The 18,254-nt window shown below is 33.9% G+C and overlaps 1 protein-coding gene and 1 pseudogene across 1 annotated transcript; one reads left to right on the forward strand and one right to left on the reverse strand.

Moving 5' to 3' along the window:
• The first annotated feature begins 4,049 nt into the window (after nucleotides 1–4,049).
• LOC142532987 (arabinosyltransferase XEG113-like) lies at nucleotides 4,050–11,138 on the forward strand. The gene is given in 14 exon segments (XM_075639556.1): nucleotides 4,050–4,490; nucleotides 5,333–5,614; nucleotides 5,695–5,900; nucleotides 6,582–6,687; nucleotides 6,951–7,204; nucleotides 7,371–7,506; nucleotides 7,922–8,016; nucleotides 8,096–8,149; nucleotides 9,390–9,503; nucleotides 10,028–10,096; nucleotides 10,098–10,127; nucleotides 10,211–10,330; nucleotides 10,472–10,558; nucleotides 10,637–11,138. Coding segments are annotated over 14 exon segments (1,899 nt in total). The 5' UTR covers nucleotides 4,050–4,312; the 3' UTR covers nucleotides 10,805–11,138.
• A 658-nt stretch (nucleotides 11,139–11,796) lies between these two features.
• Nucleotides 11,797–16,986, reverse strand: LOC142533955 (ABC transporter E family member 2-like; annotated as a pseudogene).
• Nucleotides 16,987–18,254: the final 1,268 nt, after the last annotated feature.

An 18,254-nucleotide genomic window follows, 5' to 3' on the forward strand; every position in this document is an offset into this window, starting at 1 on the left:
AGATACGTCTTGTAAAATTGACTAATAAAACTATCATAAGACCTTTTTTTTTGTCTTTTTTTGTTTATAACCTTTATTTACTCGGTCAATCTTTTCCTTTTTCGGATACATATATAGATATGCGTAGACGACTTTTTGTTAGTATTTTTTTATATCATTTTTTATTATCGAAAAAGTAATATGATAATTTAATTTCTAGATGTCAGATATGTTACGTATATCAATGAACTGTGTGAATGGTCTCATGAGATTTTGGATTCCATCTATTAAATATCTCTTTCTATTTGTTAATTAAGTGCCACGAGACATATATCTTATTTGGGTCATTCATACAAAAATATTATTTTTTATGCTAAGGGTATTACTTTTTATTGTGAATATTGGTATGATTGACCCGTCTCATAGATAAAGATTCATGAGATCGTCTCAAAAGAAATCTACTCTATTGTAGGGCTTATAATATATTACTATATATAAACACCTAACATTGGATTAATGATCCGACAATTTTATTGTAAAATTTTGAAATGTCCTATCGATAATATTCTGTATGAATTTTGAGTACGTAAAATATATGTATCTTGATAATAGTTGAGAGTCGGATCCAAATTGGATCAAAAAATAGAGCTTTAGATAAAGTTTCCAACTCCTACTAGATTACATGTATGATTGATACCTTCATAATGATTCGGGTCATCATTAACCCGACTTATTCATTGGATAGTACGGATCAGAGCCAATGTGCTAGGTACTTTTCTCACTAGCCGGGCATTTCTCCTCTTCCCGAGTGGTCAATAGCCCGGGCCCTCGTCACAAGCACCCGGGTACCTTACCACCCAGGCCACCTCGAGAATTGTTCCACACTCGAGTGTGATTGATACATGTTGTCTAATCTGTCAGAACCACTTGGGTTTGGAGTGTTCTAAAAGTCATCAGAAGCTATAGTATGGTCAGCCGACTTGCCATACTTAGTAAGTGACACTAGAAACGAGGTACCTACCCCATTTTCTACTATAAATATTAGAAACGAGGTACCTACCCCATTTTCTACTATAAATATCATATATGCATCTCATTTAAAGGATTCTGAAAAACTTTGAACTCTCAAGCACTTACATATATTCTCCCGCATATATTTGCTTGCGTTCATCTTCAATCTGCTGACTTAAGCATCGGAGTGGTTACGCCTGATATTCCTCCGGCGCCCATTCACGAGTTCCTTTTCTTGTTTGCAGGTGTTATAAAAGTCATTATCTACACTCAAATTCCTAAACACTAAATTATTGATTTGATCTGGTAGAGCTCCCTTACCCGATTCATCCGTTTCATCGAGATCACATCAATGATCTTCGGCACGAATGTGATTGTTTCAACGTGGTTTGATTAAAACATTAAGGTTGCTTTGGGAATATGGATTTGAAATTCACGGATTTCAATTATAATTTTATTGTTTACAATGAAATAATAGAGCAAATATTAATTTCACACATTATTTATTTACATATTAATAACACAAAGTAGAATAAATTTCAAGTGACATAACTGTTGGGTTTGGTGAACTTGAAATCCATCTTAATTAACTTGAAATATTATGCGACATGTAAGCGACAAATTTAAAGTTTATGATCTTACTTCTCTCAACAACAAAAATATATTTGAAATTCATAAATCTAAACACAACCTAAATTTCGAGGTACATGTGCGATCCCATGCATGTATTTACTTTCGAATTTGAGTTCATGTTTGGATTTATATATTTGGATGACTTTTTAGTACATTTTTTGTAGTTATTGTAATATGGTAGGGAAAAATAGAGAGAATAAAATCTTTGAGAAATGAGGTCTTAATTTTTTTCCAAGAGTAACACTGCAAAATTTATTGGGCCGAATAAGAGGTTGGGCTTTTGAATCACGGTCCAATTCCAATTGAGCTTGCCCGTGGAATATATATAGAGGGCAAAATATGATAAAGGAACTGATGGTTACACAGGCTCAGGCCCAAAAGTAACCACGAAAGAAGTTAATCTGGGCCTGATAATATTATTCGAGGCGTCATGGGCCAGTATTAGGTGGGTTTGGTTAATTTGAAATAATCAAATTTTAATTATCAAAATTATATTAGACAAACTCAAATTTCAAAAAAATAAAAATAAAATAATCAAATTTTATTTATCAAAATTATATTAGACAAACTCAAATTTCAAAAAAATAAAAAAATTACAAATAAAAAAACAAAACTAACCAGATCTATCTAAATTAAATATATAATTTGAAATCTGATGAACTTTAATTTTTAAGCTCCAATTGCTTAGTTCAAATATCTTATATTTTTGGCACTTGCATAATATCAAAATTCAATTATATTACTAATTTTTAATTAAAAAAGATGAATTTGTATTTTTTTAATTTAATTTCATTTAGTTGGACATTGCCAGTTAGGCTATTGACTTTTTCATTTATGTTGTGGGCATAAATAAACTTGTAATGTTTTGATCCAAAAATTTGTGTGAGACGGTCTCACGGATCGTATTTTGTGAGATAAATCTCTTATTTGTGTCATCCATGAAAAAATATTACTTTTTATGTTAAGAGTATTACTTTTTATTATGAATATTGGTAGAATTGATCTGTCTCTCATATAAAGATTCGTGAGACCGTCTCACAAAAGACCTACTCAAAATTTAAATCTTATAATTTATGTGAAGAGCTGACCTTGTAATAAAAATTTTAAGGCCTATTTAACATAATCGAGATATTTTTGAAGTCGATAACTTATGACTCATTTGAAATCAAATTTTAAATTTTATGACACGTCTTGATTTTAAGAATATTTTTTGTCGAGAATCGTTTGTAGTTTTAAGAGATTTAAGTTTATAATAACAAATGAATTGTATAATTCAACTATTAATTATACAATTCATTTCAAAACATGCCTTATGGGTGAATGATTAGTTACAATTTAATTTAATCGCCATTCTATAATTGCTTCCAAATAATAGCGACCCGCCTCCCTGGAGCCTGGAGGTATTATAAAACCATTTTCTTATATACATTTAATTTATGAGAAACACTTTATATATAACTTCACTTGCAACAATTATATTTTCTTTTCAATTTTGAGATTGTCTAATTGTAAAGGTACTTAATATCTAAATCCAAAATGATATGGTTGTCTAAATTGGACAGAGTGAGTGAACGTTTGATCAATAATTTAGAAGTTCGAAAACATTTTTTTGGGTGAGTCTGTCGTACATAGTTTGTTCAGTATGTTTACTTGACTATCCTGATTTGCAGGCTACTAGTGTTGACTAAAGTATTTATCCAGTGCACAACGTTGAACATGATATTTGCTTTTTCGTGTTCACAAGCCAGGGGAGCTCTATAAATAGAGCTCTCCTCCATTAGTTGAGATAATATCATTTTCAAGCTTCCTCGTGAGTTTTATTATTCCTTTTATTAGCTATATAATGTTTGTGAGGTGTTTGTTCTCATGTATTAAGAGAGTGTGTGTTCTCTTCGGAAATATAGTGAGTGAGTTGTACACCATAAAATATTATGGCGGAAATCTTTTCATCTTACCCGTGGGTTTTACCTTAATAATTTTTAGGAGTTTTTCACGTAAATCTCGGTGTCCAGTTTATTCTTTATTTTCATATTTATTATCTTAAATCACCGTACGTTGGACCAACAGCGAGTTCCGACCGATGTCGTAAAAATAAATAAATATAAGTTTACCCGATATACATAAAAGGATAGCAGCTGTAAGTTCCCACTGCGCTAGCCCGAAATTTATTAAAGATATAACAGCGGTCTATTATGCTAGTCCAAAGTTTATCCATAGTATATAGTATGATAGCTGGATGTTCTATAGTTTTTAAAAAAAGTATTTAAATTTATAGTAAAAAATATAAATGAGCTGTAGGTATTTATTTTCAATATAATAATAATAATTAGGTGAATAATAATATTATTAATTAATTTTAAAAAGGGTCAACTTTGTTTTAATAAATAGGAAGTGAGGCCATCCATGGACGTACACTACGCATAACGAGCAAGCATTTAGCTAATTTTCTCCTACAGAAAGTCATCGTGCTCACACTTATTTTATAATAATTCAGCATCATGAAGACTCTAATTCAATGAATTTGAATCAAGATTTCAATCGTAACCAAACCCAGAAACCACCCGGATCATAAAGAAGAAAAACCCATTGATTTTTTTTCCCAACCCAAGAGAGTGATCGATCCTTTGTTTTCTTTTGGGTTTCTTCTATCTTGTTGGGTTTCTGAGAAAATTGATCGTGGAAATTGATAATGGCTTGGAACCCATTGAAGGAGGTGGCGCACTCCAAGCCATTGTTTCTGACTGTTTACACCGCTGTGATTATCGGAATTTTAGTTTCATCCTTTTATGTGTTTTCCTCAGTCTTCTCCAGTTCAGGGTCTTTCTCCTCTTCATGGTTGTCCAGTTCAACTGCATACCGTAACGTAGGTATGTCTCTCTTTTTTCAAGGCTGATTATGAAAAGTAGACAATTTTATTGGGTTTTAGTATTTTCTGCTTTCATGCTTGTACTTGGATGGTGGTGTAGCTCTTTGATATTTCCATACTTATATATTTAAAATATATGTGAGTATTACCTAGGAGCAATGTATTGGTGATGGAGTTTGATGGTAGTAATTGCTTTGAGAAAAACAGGCGAGTCAATATTGGGTACGATGTCTTGATTTGGAAGGATGTTGTCAGATTTTGACTGTGCTTTTTTTCCCCATGGATTATTTGATTCGGGAATATGATTTTTCTTTATTGTTTTATTTTAAGGACGATTGTGAGAGTTTGAAATTTGTCAAGACCACAATCTTTTAGTCAAATGTTGAATCTTGATTGAGGGGTGTGAATGTTTGTGCTTTAGTAAGCCAATCATGATTGTTTCATCTAGTGTATAATCTTCGCGATATGCACTATATCCCTTGAAATTCTGATTTCATGAATTAGTTCCGTAGCACCTTTTGGGAAGTCAGAGTTTCTATAAAAGGTCCAATTTTCTTTGAATTCCCAGATGTTTTGCTGCACTGTATTAATTAGTTTTTGAAGTAAATGTTGTTCTGTCCGCTGTTTTGTTTTCCCTGACAGACTTTGTGTGTGTGTTGATTGCACTCATACAACAACGAGAACCATAGAAATCTGTTTAGCATTTTTTATTTGTAGTTTATGAAGCTTTCATTTACACCTTGCCGTGGCACAATGAATGCATCTGTATCATTATATAGATTGGCAGTTTCTCTCAATACCTTTGTCTTATTAATTTATCTTTGATTCCCTCCCTGTTTATAGAAGAAGTTAGTTCAAGATTCATTAATCAAACGGTTAATTCTTCTCAACACGAAACAACGGCCATTCAAACACCAAGGAAATTTCTGAATCCCATTTGGAAGGCCCCTCCACCTGGATCAAAAATGCCACCTCTGAATACCTTTCAGTTAACAAAGGAACTGGTTCAGCTAAGAGCAAAGGATAACGTTATAGTGATGACCTTTGGCAACTTTGCATTCATGGATTTTATTATGACTTGGGTTAAAAGCTTGTCGGACCTTGATGTCGACAACTTCCTTGTTGGTGAGTTTTCTTCGGTGTTGAAGAATATTTTGCCATGTTAATCATTTCGTAGTCTAAGATAAGTAACTTCATGTACTCAGGTGCAATGGACACGAAGTTGTTGGAAGCTCTTTATTGGAAGGGTGTTCCAGTTTTCGACATGGGTAGTCACATGAGCACGATAGATGTTGGATGGGGTTCACCAACATTTCATAAGATGGGAAGAGAGAAGGTTATTCTGATTGATTCTGTTTTACCTTATGGAGTCGAATTATTGATGTGCGACACTGACATGGTCTGGTTAAAGGTAACCTTCATGATCAAGCACTCGCCTTCTTCTATAAGCTCTTTCACATGTGTTGCTCCTTGTGCCGCCTCATAATTTCTAACAGTTCTTACGCCTGGTAAAATTTTAACTAAATGAGGGTATATGCATGTCTTTTCATCGCTTTTAGATCTTACGCAAAGATTCTATATATTCTGTTACTGTTAAAAAGGGATCACTGTGAGCTTAAAATAGAAGACTTCTTTTTAAATATTCTATTTAATTGAATTCCTCGTTTGGGGGGTTCGGAAGTAGAAATTTGGTGTGGGCGCTAGTTGGTTCTTTTGATTACAACCCTGTATTATTTAACTCTATCTCAACATATATATATATATACCTGTGGTTTTTAATGAAAGACAATACTAATGAATAAAATTTAAAAAGTACAAATAAAGGATAAGCTTCTTTCTAACCAAAATATCCCAAATTAACAACCAAGTTGGATGCCTAATTTCAACAAGAATAATTATACAGTCTTTGATTTAAGCTAATATTTGTATACGCGTGTCATGCTTGTATATCTATGTGAATGTTCCTATTTGATTTTCCATGCTTCATCTGCATGCATACATAATTGATTTGCTATTTCAAGTCTCAATGTTATATTCTCTCCTTGTATACTGAGGAATATTCTCTCCATTACATGCACTTTTTCATGAACAGAATCCCCTTCCTTATCTTGCACGTTTCCCTGAAGCAGACGTTCTAACTTCCACCGATTTAGTTGCACCTACGGTTGTTGATGACAGGTTGGATGACTGGAGACAAGGTACAACTTCCATGGACAAATAAAATATTTTAGCTCTTCTTTTTTCCTTTATTGTCCTTTTTCCTGGGAATTGACTGTAATACAGTAAGGTATGGTTTTACAGTTTTAGCATAGCAGAAATTTGTTTACTTGAAAAATATTTTTTGAACAGATTTCATCATTCACATCTTTATCCAGTCTGTTTCGTAGGAATAATTTGAATGTTAATTCTTTATCTACCATTTCGTGATTTCTCATTTATTTTTTTGTGTTTTCCACTTCAGGTTCTGCATATAACATAGGAATTTTTCACTGGAGACCAACTGACTCTTCAAAGAAATTAGCAAAAGAATGGAAAGAATTGCTTCTAGCTGATGAAAAAATATGGGATCAGAACGGGTTCAATGAACTGGTTCGGAGGCAGCTAGGGCCATCTGTAGATGAGGATGGTGGACTTGCATATGCTTATGATGGAAATCTTAAGCTGGGTCTCTTGCCAGCAAGCATCTTTTGCAGCGGGCATACCTACTTTGTCCAGGTTTTTGTATATTCCTTGGCAACCCCCACCCTAGTTATTGTCGATTTAAGAAGTAAAATAAAAAGGTTAAGAGCCCTATTGGATAAACGATTTTATTTTGTATTAAACTGATTTTATAATGTTGAATGTACATTAAGGATTAATAAATTGTTGTGCTACTTGGCAGGCCATGTATCAGCAACTGAGATTGGAGCCATATGCTGTGCATACCACATTCCAGTATGCTGGTACTGAGGGGAAGCGACATCGGTTACGTGAAGCCATGGTATTCTATGATCCGCCAGAATACTATGATAAACAAGGTTCTTATTTTTTCGGCTCTCTACTTCGACTTTGAACAATTTCACAGTATCCAAAAGACTATAATTAATGTTTGCTTTCTGTGCAGCTTCCTAACGATTAGTTTGTATGTGAAAAAAATAATAGTTGGTGAAACACAGTTTCTATTGAATAGAGCCTTACAACTAGCTACCTACTTATTAGCCTACCAACTTTAAACGTTCATTTAATGATATCTTCTGCTTGCAAGTGTTGGCTTTCTCATTCGAAGAACTCGTTGTGTCTGTATGAAATTGGATTTCTTAAAAGAAAAAAATGTCTCTTTTAACTATACTGTGAACTAGGTTAAATTTTGTTTTAAGTTTCCATTTAACTTACCTGTTTCTGAGTCTTCCAAAAATACTCATGTTGTTCTCTGTTTTCGACAATCTTACGCAGGAGGATTCCTGTCATTTAAACCCAGTATTCCAAAGAGCTTGATGTTAGATGGAGAGCATAGCATTGAGTCACACTTTGCTCTCGTTAATTACCAAGTATGTGCATGTAGATTTTGATTTGTAATGATTGTGAACCGACCATGTACTTCACTAATAATCAACAGATAATCTTCAGATCAAACAGATAAGGACTGCACTAGCCATTGCATCATTGTTGGGTCGCACACTGGTGAGAACTGCTATAAACTTTGAACATCACAAAATTTGGCACCCTTAGTTTGGAAAATATTTACTATGAGTATGGTGTAACCTTGAAATTTTTTCAGTGATTTAGCTGGATCATTGTTACTTTCTCCTATATTTGAACCACAAAACCCGACGTCTGTCTCCCGTGAATTTTAATTTTTATGCATTAGCTCTCCTCAAAATTTCCTGCAATAGCTGTTTTCCATTTCATGGCCTCATCGTTGGTCTCCAAAATAATAATAAAATCTCTATCTGGTCTTACTGCACTTGCAAAAAATTTTGTCTAAATAGTCATCAAGCCATTGCTATTGATAAACTTCATATTACAGATTTTCTGCTTTCCACTTATCTAAATAGGTGCTGCAACAAGTTAGTTAATGTACCAGTTAATTCTTTGTATTCCAAGACAAAGTCCACATCTTTGATTTTAGCTCATTGCCCGTGTGCTCCTTACTGTATTGTACTCTTTTGTTTATGTACATCATAATCTATAGGTTGCCCATCCTTGTAATTTAAGTTTGAAGGTGATTTCTCTGAGGTGTAAGATGAGGCAGTTCTATTTGTGATGGATGACGATCTACAAAATTAATAGAGTGGGGCCAGATGAGATTGGAAGCTGGTATTACCGAGGTCGGAGACTTTATGGATTTTAAAGGGGTGAAACTTGCAATATTAGATAATTACACCTAAAGTTCCAAATTCCTTATTGTTTTAGGGAGGTGATCCGTGATCCTACACTCTGCTGGGTTGTGAATAAGATAATTGGATTTGTGGTTTCTTTTGGAGTTTGAAATAATTTCTCTCAATGCCATTATATTTTTGTATTATAATTTAAGCCCCACCAACCTGGTATTCTTTCTGTTCTGGAGACTATGTGGATATGAGTCTACTATTCAAGATCTTAAAAGAACCAATTGTATGTTACTGAACTTAAAACTTGATAAATTGTGACTTGTGGCCACATAACTCGGTTTTATGATAATAGAATCAGCCATTGGTTATAATTTGAAGTCATACAGCGTCAGAATTTTTAATGGTCCACTTCTTGGTTGGCATGAAACAAAAAATTCTCCTGTTTCCTATGGGTACTGTAGAAAAGGTCATGTAATCTTTGTGTACCAAACTGGATTTTCTTCCTTTTGCTTTGTAGAATTTATCTAGTTTATACACACATGCTGCTATCGCTCGCATTACATGATCGTTGTTTTAATTTGTGATTTTAGGTAATGCCTCCCCTGTGGTGCAGGTTGGATAGGCTGTGGTTTGGACATCCAGGGATATTACAGGGGTCTTTGACTAGACAACCATTTTTATGTCCTTTGGATCACGTGTTCGAGGTATCGATCATTTCACATCTGGTGTGCCACCCCTGCTTGCCCTGCTATGCATACATTAATATTTTTTATGAAGACAAATTTATGAATCTTGATAAAACGCATAACTTAATTGTTCAAAGCTCTTCCAAAATAAAATTAACATGTAAGATGGACAAAAAGCATAGGAATGTTGGTTGAGTTATGGATTTTATTTTGTTGATTGTTTTTACAAATTCAGTATTTTTATTCTCCGGCATCCTTTTTCGTTGAATTTTATCTTTGGAAATATTTTTGTTTGAATGCTTAAATCCAATTATCTATTGCTTGATCTGTGCCATTGGATTAAGTGCAAAACCCATTATATAGCCACTCTCTTTGTATACCGAAAAGACAATGTTAAAAATAATTTTTAGCAAATTATTCGAGCCATAACAATGATGACTTAGTAATATTCACCGAAAGGAATTGACAAAATATACTGATTTCGCTAAGTCGAGTGCCTAGATTGTTTCTATGATGCCATCTTCATGACTTTTCATATGCAGGTTAACACGATTCTAAAACAACTTCCAGATGAGGAATTTGGAGCTAATATTGATATCAGGGAATACTCAGTTCCTCGAAAATCCGTCTCTATCGAAGCAGGTCAACATTGTGTGCCTATTCAGAGCAAGTTCTAACGTTTACTTTGTTCTCTGCTTAACTAAAACGCCCCTCCTTTATTTCAGGTGAAAGAATCATGGCTCGATGTGCACCTTTGTCAACAAGGATCCAAAGGTTGTGAAGTTTCCAACAGAACAAGTCAAACTGGAATTCTCAAGTTCCCTAAGCAGAGCTCAGAAGAAACTGTAAGTTGCATTCGGACATTGATTCTTAACCTTGCTTATATCCCCACATTCCATGGCTGAGCCAGAAAAACAAAACTAACTCGAAAATTTGGAGAACATTGAAGTTCTTTGTAATCTCATAAATTTGTTCTTACTGAACAGTTCAAGGTACTATTCTCGTCCTTCAAGGGTGTCAAAGTCATTCATTTCTCATCCATGCAAGACGCCTTCTTAGGTTTCACTGATAAGGCATGTTTTGTGTCTCAGTAATATCACTTTGATCATTATTTGGATAGATATTAACTGTGTATATATTTCGTTGATCAGACAAGGGAGGAAAAATTTAGGAAGCGTGTAAAACGGTACACGGGTATTTGGTGTTGCGTACAAAATCACCAACCAGGTCATATATATTACGACATATATTGGGACGAAAAACCGGGCTGGAAGCCGATACCTCCACAGACTTCAGCAGATGATCACCCACCCTTCTGAGTTCTGAGGACTCATTTAAGAGTTTGTACATGCTATATATTAAACATCCGAAACAGAGGAGAAAGGGATAGTGTGAAGAAAGCAAGCTCATCCCTTCAGGCTTCAATTGATTTAGGTGCAGTACGGTTAAATAAAATTGAACTGAGTTTGAATTTTTATTTTTCTGGTGACTTCCTAAATATGTTTCTTGAAAATGTTTTTTTTCAAGAGTTTTAACACTGAAAAATGTATTATATTTTTAATTTTTATAGATGTTAAGATTTTTCGCTGTACAATTTTTTTATTGTAAAGGTGAATTGGATTTTAATATCATTTATTGAATTATGTTTAATAATTCGAGAAATTTAAAATCGTAAAATATAGCACAGGTTAGGTCATGTACAATAAGTGTCTTTAGAAATGATGGTTACATTTTTTGTGTATTTCAAGATTAATGTTTTTATTAATTTATAAATAAATAAGCAAATATTTGGAGGATTAATATTTTTATTATTTTATAAATAAGCAGATATCTGTTTAGCATTAAAGTATTTTTCGATTAAAATAGAAATAATTGTCTTTTGTAAGAGTAGTTATTTGGTCTCACGAATCTTTATCTGTATCAATCATACCGATATTCACAATAAAAAGTAATACCCTTGGCATAAAAAGTAATACTTTTTCATGGATGACCCAAATAAGAGATCTGTCTCACAAAATACGACTCGTGAGACCGTCTCATACAAGTTTTTGTCCTCTTGTAAAATAATAACCGCGAGTTTGCTCGTGACGTGATGTGTTTTTATTAAATAAAAAAATGGAACAAAATTATTTTATTATGGTTCTTAAATTAATTTTTTACTCCAACTTGACAAGAAGCTGCAAAAAATAATAGGGTACACGGTGCTTATCAATATATCCAATCCTTTATAAAAAAAATTTCCAGATATTTCACAACAAAAAATGTGACATGAATGTAAAAAACTTGAACTTATGTTGCTTATTAATCAAGATCGAATATAAACAATATTATCAAGAAGTTAAAATTAGAAACAAGAGAAAATACAAAACAAAAACAAAAACAAAACTGGGAGATCATATCCACATTGAACATGGTGAAATATGGGGGGGCTTCCAATCTCAGTTGGCACATCAAAACCCGGTGATACACATTCATCTGCACTTGTAATTACTTCACCTCTCGAAAAAGCATCTCAGCATGCGTGAGACCTTTCAACCATCATAAATTGAAACATTTCCATCATCTACCATCGGCACGCAAAGTGAAGTTTGGAGATCCAGTTAAACGTCTCATCGCAGGCCAAAAGAAGTGGCTGACGAGCAATTTCAACTATTGTTTGTGAATTGAATTAGTCATCCAAATAATAACAAGATCCAGCATATTTCTGCTCCCGGTCCTTGGTCGAGTCCAGTTTGTTGATTCTTGGACGATAATTGGTTGGATCCCATCTGAATGTGATGTCCAGATGCTGCATATAGTAACAAAAACACATTATTAGAATAGTAAGACCATCATCGGATGTGTCACGCCTACATTCCATACACTGAGCTTCTTCAGGTATCTGTCCTTATTTTCCAAAAATGACAAACCTAAGTTGCCAGAAGATTCTATTGGATTCGTCAAAAGCTTACATTCCATACAATGGGATCCTTTAGTTATCTGCTCTACTTTCCAAAACTGACAAACCTAAGTTGCTTGAAGTGTCCGTTTCATTTTCTTAAAAAATGATTCATGCTCTAGCCCAAATTCTAACATGAAAGTATAACTTGCATGACAAAGGATGGATTTTTTGGAAATAGAAAGCTTACCGATAAGAATAAGTTCATTACGGTAAGCAGTGATTGAGGCGAATTGGCAATACAATCAATGCAGGGCTTCCCCTCGTACACAATCACCCTATCTGAAAGGTATGTTGGAATTATGAAGTCGTGCTCTACAACAAATGCTGTTTTCTTGGCATGAAGTATGAATCTTTTTATGACTTTTGAAGCAACAATACGCTGCTCAGAGTCGAGATATGCGCTAGGTTCATCTAATTAATCTATATCTGCAGGCTGTAAGCGGATCCAAACACAGCAAATAAGATAAAACATACATTCAAAGTAATCAAGTACACTTCACAGCATACTCAAGGAACACAGAACACTGATGATTAAGATACACAGAGGAGCTGTGTGTAAAATTACCAATATTCAAAATTTCATATCCAACAACGCTTATCGATTTATAAATTATCTCGAAAACCCATTCTATAATTTTGAATATAAAAAACCCTATCTTGTTCCCAAAATCCTCCTAGTTTATTTTATATGTTAAAAATAAAAATCAATCACATTTTACATTTGATGCATAAATTTATTCCTAATATTAAAATTAATCAAATAAACGATGCAGATAAAATTAAATAAAGATGATGGTTTGGAACTAAATTCTTTTAAATTGGTGATCGCAAAATAAATTTCACCAAGATTTAAATTGTTTATTTTAATTAATTTTAAAATAACCAAATTACATTAATCTCCATAAAATAATTTTATAACAAATTATTGTTTTATTATATCTCATTATTTTTTAGAAGACCATTTACTTGAGAATTTGGTGTTAAAGTGTAACTGATATTAAATCAAGCTAGTAAAGTATCTTGGTTACAAAAATCGAGTATTGTGATAATCTGGGTTTCAACACAATATTGTACAAGAAGAGAAAATTAACCTTTCCAAGACACAGTGTCAAAACAACTCTTTGCAATTCTCCACCAGAAAGAGCAACAACCTCTTGATCCATCAGTTGCTCAATGAGGAGTGGCTTCATTACATCCGACACAAACTGTGGGTGCGTGTAGGAATCGCGAATTTTTTGATGTAACCGCACTCAAACAGTAGATTGAACTTTCGGACTGATCTTCTGTGGCTTGTAAGAGACATTGAATTCAGGTATTTCCGTATCAGAGTCTTCTATGGAATCAGGCTTCAGAAGACCAGCCTACAATTTTAAAGAAAACATTTTTAACGTGACATTATTTAATCACGCATTGGAAGAAAAAAATGATACATAAAGTATTACCAGGATCCGTATGAATGTTGTCTTCCCTGTCCCATTCTCACCAAGCAGCACAACGATTTGAGAATCAGTGAATTCACCCTCCATGACCTTAAGCTGGAAATTACCCAGAGTTTTAGACATTGTCGGATACTTATATCTTGCATATGTTTCGATTTCTTCTGCACTTCCCTGTGGAGTCTCGGCAACCCGAGGAAAAGGACACATTAATATCATGTAGGCCACAAAAGAAGCGATTGACTAAGGACAAATTCTATAGATTTCATAAAAGCTAAATTTGAACAAGTTTACCTTAAATGTAAGAGATCCATCCCGAAATCTTAGATTTTTCTGTTGGGACAAATCCGGCAAAAAAAATATTAATTCCTTCTCTGACAGAGAATGGAAGGGTTACCACTCCATATATACCAGGCTTCCCATAAAGGCAGCAGATGAAATCCGATAAATAATCAAGCACACTAAGATCGTGCTCTACGACAATTACATAGCTGAAAAGTGAAATATTAACTAGGCAAGACTTCATAATAGAATCATGGAGGGCTGGATAAAAAATGATAGACAAACCTATTGGGTTGGAGCAAAGATCTGATAACTTGAGCAGCTTTCCAGCCTCTGCTTAACATCAAGATAACTTGAGGGTTCATCAAACATATAGATCTCAGCATTCTGTATAGCAACAACGGCTATTGCAAATCTCTGAAGTTCCCCACCAGATAAGTCTCCAACATTACGATCCATAACCTGTGTCAGTTCAAGATCAAAAGAAATTTCTGCTTTCACATCTCTCTCATCTTTCTGAGAAAGAACTTGCCCAACATTTCCTTGGACAGCTTTTGGGATGTGGTCGACATACTGGAGCTTTATTATTGCCTATGAAAATACATCAAACATTTGTAGCTTAAACAAATAACTAACAGGAAGCAAGAAACAAATATCAAGAAAAAACAAACAAATATCAAACACAAGAAATCATAGGTAATCAGAATGAGTCCATGCTCAAACAGAGATGGTTGTGCACTCTAAAAGCTCATAAATTCAGAGAGTCTACAATTTCCAAGTGATCTGCTTCTTAGATGACAATTTGAGAAAGCAGAAATAATGCTTGAAGTTATAAATAATCTCTACAAACTAAAACACGCTAAAAGAACTAAGTAAGCAAACTTCACACAAAACACAGCCAATGCCAGCAGAAGTTCAAAAACAATACCACAAGGCGTCTCAAATTGACAACATTTTTTCGCCAGAACTTACCTTCAAATCATCTTCAAGAATACGAGTAAAAAAATTTTGCAGCTCAGATCCACGAAAGTACGTCAAGATTTCCTGCCAATCAGGAGGATTCTGCAGGAAAATTTTATGCAGAAAACATTGAGCTAAAGGTTGACCTCCAATTACAGGAATTTAAAATCTGCCAAATATGATTACGGTAAAGCGTCCCAAGTTAGGTTTCAATTTCCCAGCCAAAACTTTAAATGCAGTTGATTTTCCAATGCCATTAGTCCCTACCAAGCCAAGAACTTGTCCAGGTCTAGGTACAGGTAATCTGAGAAGAAATTATCAATGGTTAGCTAGCGACAACCCACAGTTAAAAATTAAGAATACCACAGTTGAGCCAAACCTGTGCAACTTAAAGGTGTTAGGTCCATATCGAGGGGAGGTATCTTTATCCAGGTCTTTTGGCAGATTAATAATCTGGATGGATTCAAATGGACATTTCTGGGAAAACAGGCACGACAATGGCGAATTGAGTATCCTGTGAATTCAACCCTAAGCCATAAAAGATATATATCTTTTCTTGCATAGGACAAACCTTCACACATATACCACATCCAATACACAATTCCCCTGAAATGAAAGCAATCTTGGATACAGTAGTCACCTCAATACAAAGTGTACCTGCGATAATACAACAGGCCGGTCCATAGAAAAACTAAATTCTGATGAAAATTCAAATATCAATCAGTAAAGTTCCCGTATTAGAAACCCAAATCTCAGCATTATAGTCATTTTACTGTAAACAATATAAAATAATGATATAAAACATAATTATCTTGGAGGCTACTTTGTAGAGACTCGAGAACAAACATTTAAGAACTTTCCAATAAGAATTAGTTACGAAAAGATACACAGGATGATTTAGCATGCATCAAAAATCCATACAAGTGAAGGCCCTGTAGCACCGTGTACTATTGTGGATTGTTGTCTCTTATGCAAATACTCAAAGACCTATCAGATCTCTTTTGCATGATAACCAATCGAACTCAATCAAAGCAAGACGATTTCTATGCAGGAGTCAAATGCGGTCGATATGTTTCATCCCAGTTGACTCCACATTTACTTACGCCCCACATCAATGTTAAGAGAAACCTGCCATCACCTAACACGACAAGTTCATGTGCGACAATGAACTTCAAACAAGACTAAACAGAAGATTTTACAAGGCTTTATTGAATAGGAAAGATTTTCCTCCAAGGTAAACCTTACTATCAATCCAAACTCAGTTAAAAAGGCTCATCTTAGAGATCCACCAATTAAAAGCAAAGTGTATCCACCTACGAACCAAATCCAAAATTCAATAAAATCCAAGAATTATTCGTCCCATCAAGATTCCTGAAAAATAATATTCAAACCCATAGAACGGGATAAGAAAGTTACCAGTTTTGACAACCGGGCAGCTCTTTTTACACTCCTGGCGACACTTTTTAGGCTTGCACTTATCTGAACTCACTATAGCTATACGCGTCAGCCTCTGATCCGCCATCTCTCTCAATTCAACTGGATATCACCGGAATGAAATGGAATCAAAACCTCAACCCCCAACTAAGTAAATTGAAGATACAAATACAAATTTAATAGAGAAAATGAAATGAACAGCACCTGAAGACGAAAAAGATGCAGAGAGTTTCATGTTTCTCTTGCTAGCATTACCTGCTAAGAAATTTTATAATTCATGTCTCTCGTTCTTGTTAATCGATCTTGCTTTATTAAAAAATCACACTTAGTCGTAAATACGATTGTACATTCTTACAATCACATTACGATTGAGGTGACTAAATGGGACTCAAGCATCACTTAAAGTCAGCATTGGTTGAGTTTTACTTGAAGTACATCAAACAGATGTAAAAAAAACATCTTTTTTAAATAGAGATTAAGAATATAAAATTTATATGAAACATCTTCAAGGATTTTGTGTCTAAACAAGAAAACAAGGTTTGTAAAATTGTGAAGTCTTTGTATGACTTTAAAACAAGCATCAAAATATTGACACGAGATATTCGATAAAGTCATAATAAACAAAGGATTTAATGTCAATGAGTTTGAAAAATGTGTATACGCTAAAGACACTGAAAATGTCTATGTTATTTTATGTCTTTATATAGATGACATGCTTATTATTAGGAGCAATGATAAGATGATTAAATCCACAAAGAAGTTGTTGAACTCAAGATTTAATATGAAAGACATGATATTATTGATGTGATTCTTGGAATTAAAATCCATATAACCTCAGAAGAATTTCTTCTAAGCCAGAGTCGTTATGTTGACAAAATTTTTGAGAAATTCAACAAGGCTAGAACTCCGATAGATATGAATCAAAATCTATCGAAGAATCGAAGTTGGAGTGTGTCTCAATTAGAATACTCTCGAATCATTGGAAGTCTAATATACTCAATGAGTTGTACAAGACCAGATATCGCCTATGCACTCAGCAAACTGAGTAGATTCATGAGTAATCCACAAACTGAACATTGGAACACAATATAAGATATACTCGTGACTATGAACTTCATTATACCAGATATCATGTTGTAATTGAAGGATACATTGATGCAGATTGAATATATGATGTAAAAGACTTAAAGTCTACTAGTGGATTTGTATTCAGTCTATGAGGTGCAGCAGTTGCATGGAAATATTCTAAGCAGACAGTAATAGCCAAAGGGTTATACATAGAGTTGATTGTGAAATCTTATAGGAGAATGAGACTCAAGCTTATAGAATAAATTGGTGCGGAGGAAAACTCAACGTATTCTAACTTGAGATCCCAAAATCTAAGTTCAGTGACAACCTAATTACATTGATTTGGTTAATCATTGTGGAAGAGTTATCATTTGTTCGTTCCTAAGATGAAAAGTGAATTTGGAGGATAAGCATACGGTTTTTAATGATTTTTATGTGTCAGTAATTGAGCGGAACAATATTGATTTTTCTTTATTTAGAATCACCTATCGAGAGATAATTTGGACGACTTCGAATGATTTACAAGGTTTAGTTCTAGACTCTCTCTCACAACTAGACATGTATTCATTGTCATAAAGAACACACTCTAAGAACTGAACTACATCGTAGAGAATATTATGTGAAGTATTTTTTAATTTATATAAATTA

Source organism: Primulina tabacum, chromosome 18 (genome assembly GCF_025594145.1).
Source record: "Primulina tabacum isolate GXHZ01 chromosome 18, ASM2559414v2, whole genome shotgun sequence".
Classification (NCBI taxonomy): domain Eukaryota; kingdom Viridiplantae; phylum Streptophyta; class Magnoliopsida; order Lamiales; family Gesneriaceae; genus Primulina; species Primulina tabacum.